Here is a 1,187-nt window from a genome sequence, read left to right on the forward strand (position 1 = left end):
GAGGAAGAGGAGGATGAGGAGGAAGAGGAGGAGTACGATGAAGAGGAGGGGTGTTGGAGCAGCATTGAGATGAGGAGGCTCGTCTTCTCCAGGACACACACACCTGGATCAGGTAAACTCTCTTTTATTCTCATTCCTAATTTTTCTTTTCCTCTGCGGTTGTTGCTAAGCGTTCTGTGTTTTCAGACATCCCCTCCTCCCTCCGCTCCACCCCCTCCCGTCATCACGGTGACAGACAGCTGGGGGCGGACACCTTGAGGCTGAGGGCGGGGCTTTTATGCGTCTTCCCGTATTTGGACGCGCGCTCGTTGCTGCGCGCGGCCGAGGTATGCTCCGATTGGCGGTTCGTCGCCAGGCACCCAGCGGTTTGGACACGCCTCCGGCTGGAGAACGCCAGAGTGTCGACCGAGGTAGCCATCATCTTCATCTTCATCATCAACATCATCAGTGTTATTATCATCAGGAAACACTTGGTTCATATTTCATAAGCTGAATTTAATGGAGTGGCGGAGGGATTTCAGCCCGGAGGCAGTAACTAGTTTTCTGTACGTTGTGTGTTTTGTGTAGTTCCTGACCACCCTGTCTCAGTGGTGCACTCAGACTCAGTCTGTGGTTCTCAACAACCTGAAGCCACGAAGCAGACGAGCCGACGAGGCGCGGGAGGATTACCACAGGAACACCAGGTAACGGCATCTAATTTCAAATGAGAGTCCAGGTGTCGTCTAAGAGGAGGAGTGAAGGAGTTAACATAAGTGCATTGTGGGTGTTGTAGTTGACCCGGTGGTGTGTGTTCTGTCTCTCAGGGGCAGTGTGGAGCCGGGGGTGGAGGCTCTGCTGCGGTCAGCAGGGGGCAGTCTGCTCCACCTGTCTGTGTCTCAGTGTCCTCACATCCTCACTGACAGGACGCTGTGGTTGGCCAGCTGCTACTGCAGGAACCTGCAGATGCTCACATACAGGTGACTCTCTTTACCTGTCTGTCTACCTGTCTGTCTACCTGACTGACTGATCACCTGTCTGACTCTTTACCTGTCTGTGATGCAGGAGTTCATCAGACCCTCTGGGTCAGGAGGTTCTCTGGGCCCTGGGTGCTGGCTGCAGGAACATCAGCAGCCTGCAGGTGGCGCCGGCTCATCCCTGGTCAGTGCACTCACACACTGTATAGATTCACTCACAGTGTGTGTGTGTGT

At 54.3% G+C, this 1,187-nt stretch overlaps 1 protein-coding gene across 1 annotated transcript in view; it reads left to right on the top strand.

Annotated features, from left to right (window-relative positions):
• Positions 1-1,187, top strand: part of LOC111661039 (F-box only protein 41-like) — a 7,213-nt gene that overhangs the window by 430 nt on the left and 5,596 nt on the right. The window contains exons 2-6 of the mRNA XM_023414503.2: positions 4-112; positions 187-410; positions 568-683; positions 804-956; positions 1,042-1,137. Coding sequence (XP_023270271.2) covers positions 4-112; positions 187-410; positions 568-683; positions 804-956; positions 1,042-1,137 — 698 coding nt within the window. The remainder of the gene's footprint in view (positions 1-3; positions 113-186; positions 411-567; positions 684-803; positions 957-1,041; positions 1,138-1,187) is intronic.

Source organism: Seriola lalandi, unplaced genomic scaffold, assembly GCF_002814215.2.
Source record: "Seriola lalandi dorsalis isolate HSWRI2012SDOR001 ecotype SW California unplaced genomic scaffold, Sedor1 jcf7180002054532, whole genome shotgun sequence".
In the NCBI taxonomy this organism is placed as follows: domain Eukaryota; kingdom Metazoa; phylum Chordata; class Actinopteri; order Carangiformes; family Carangidae; genus Seriola; species Seriola lalandi.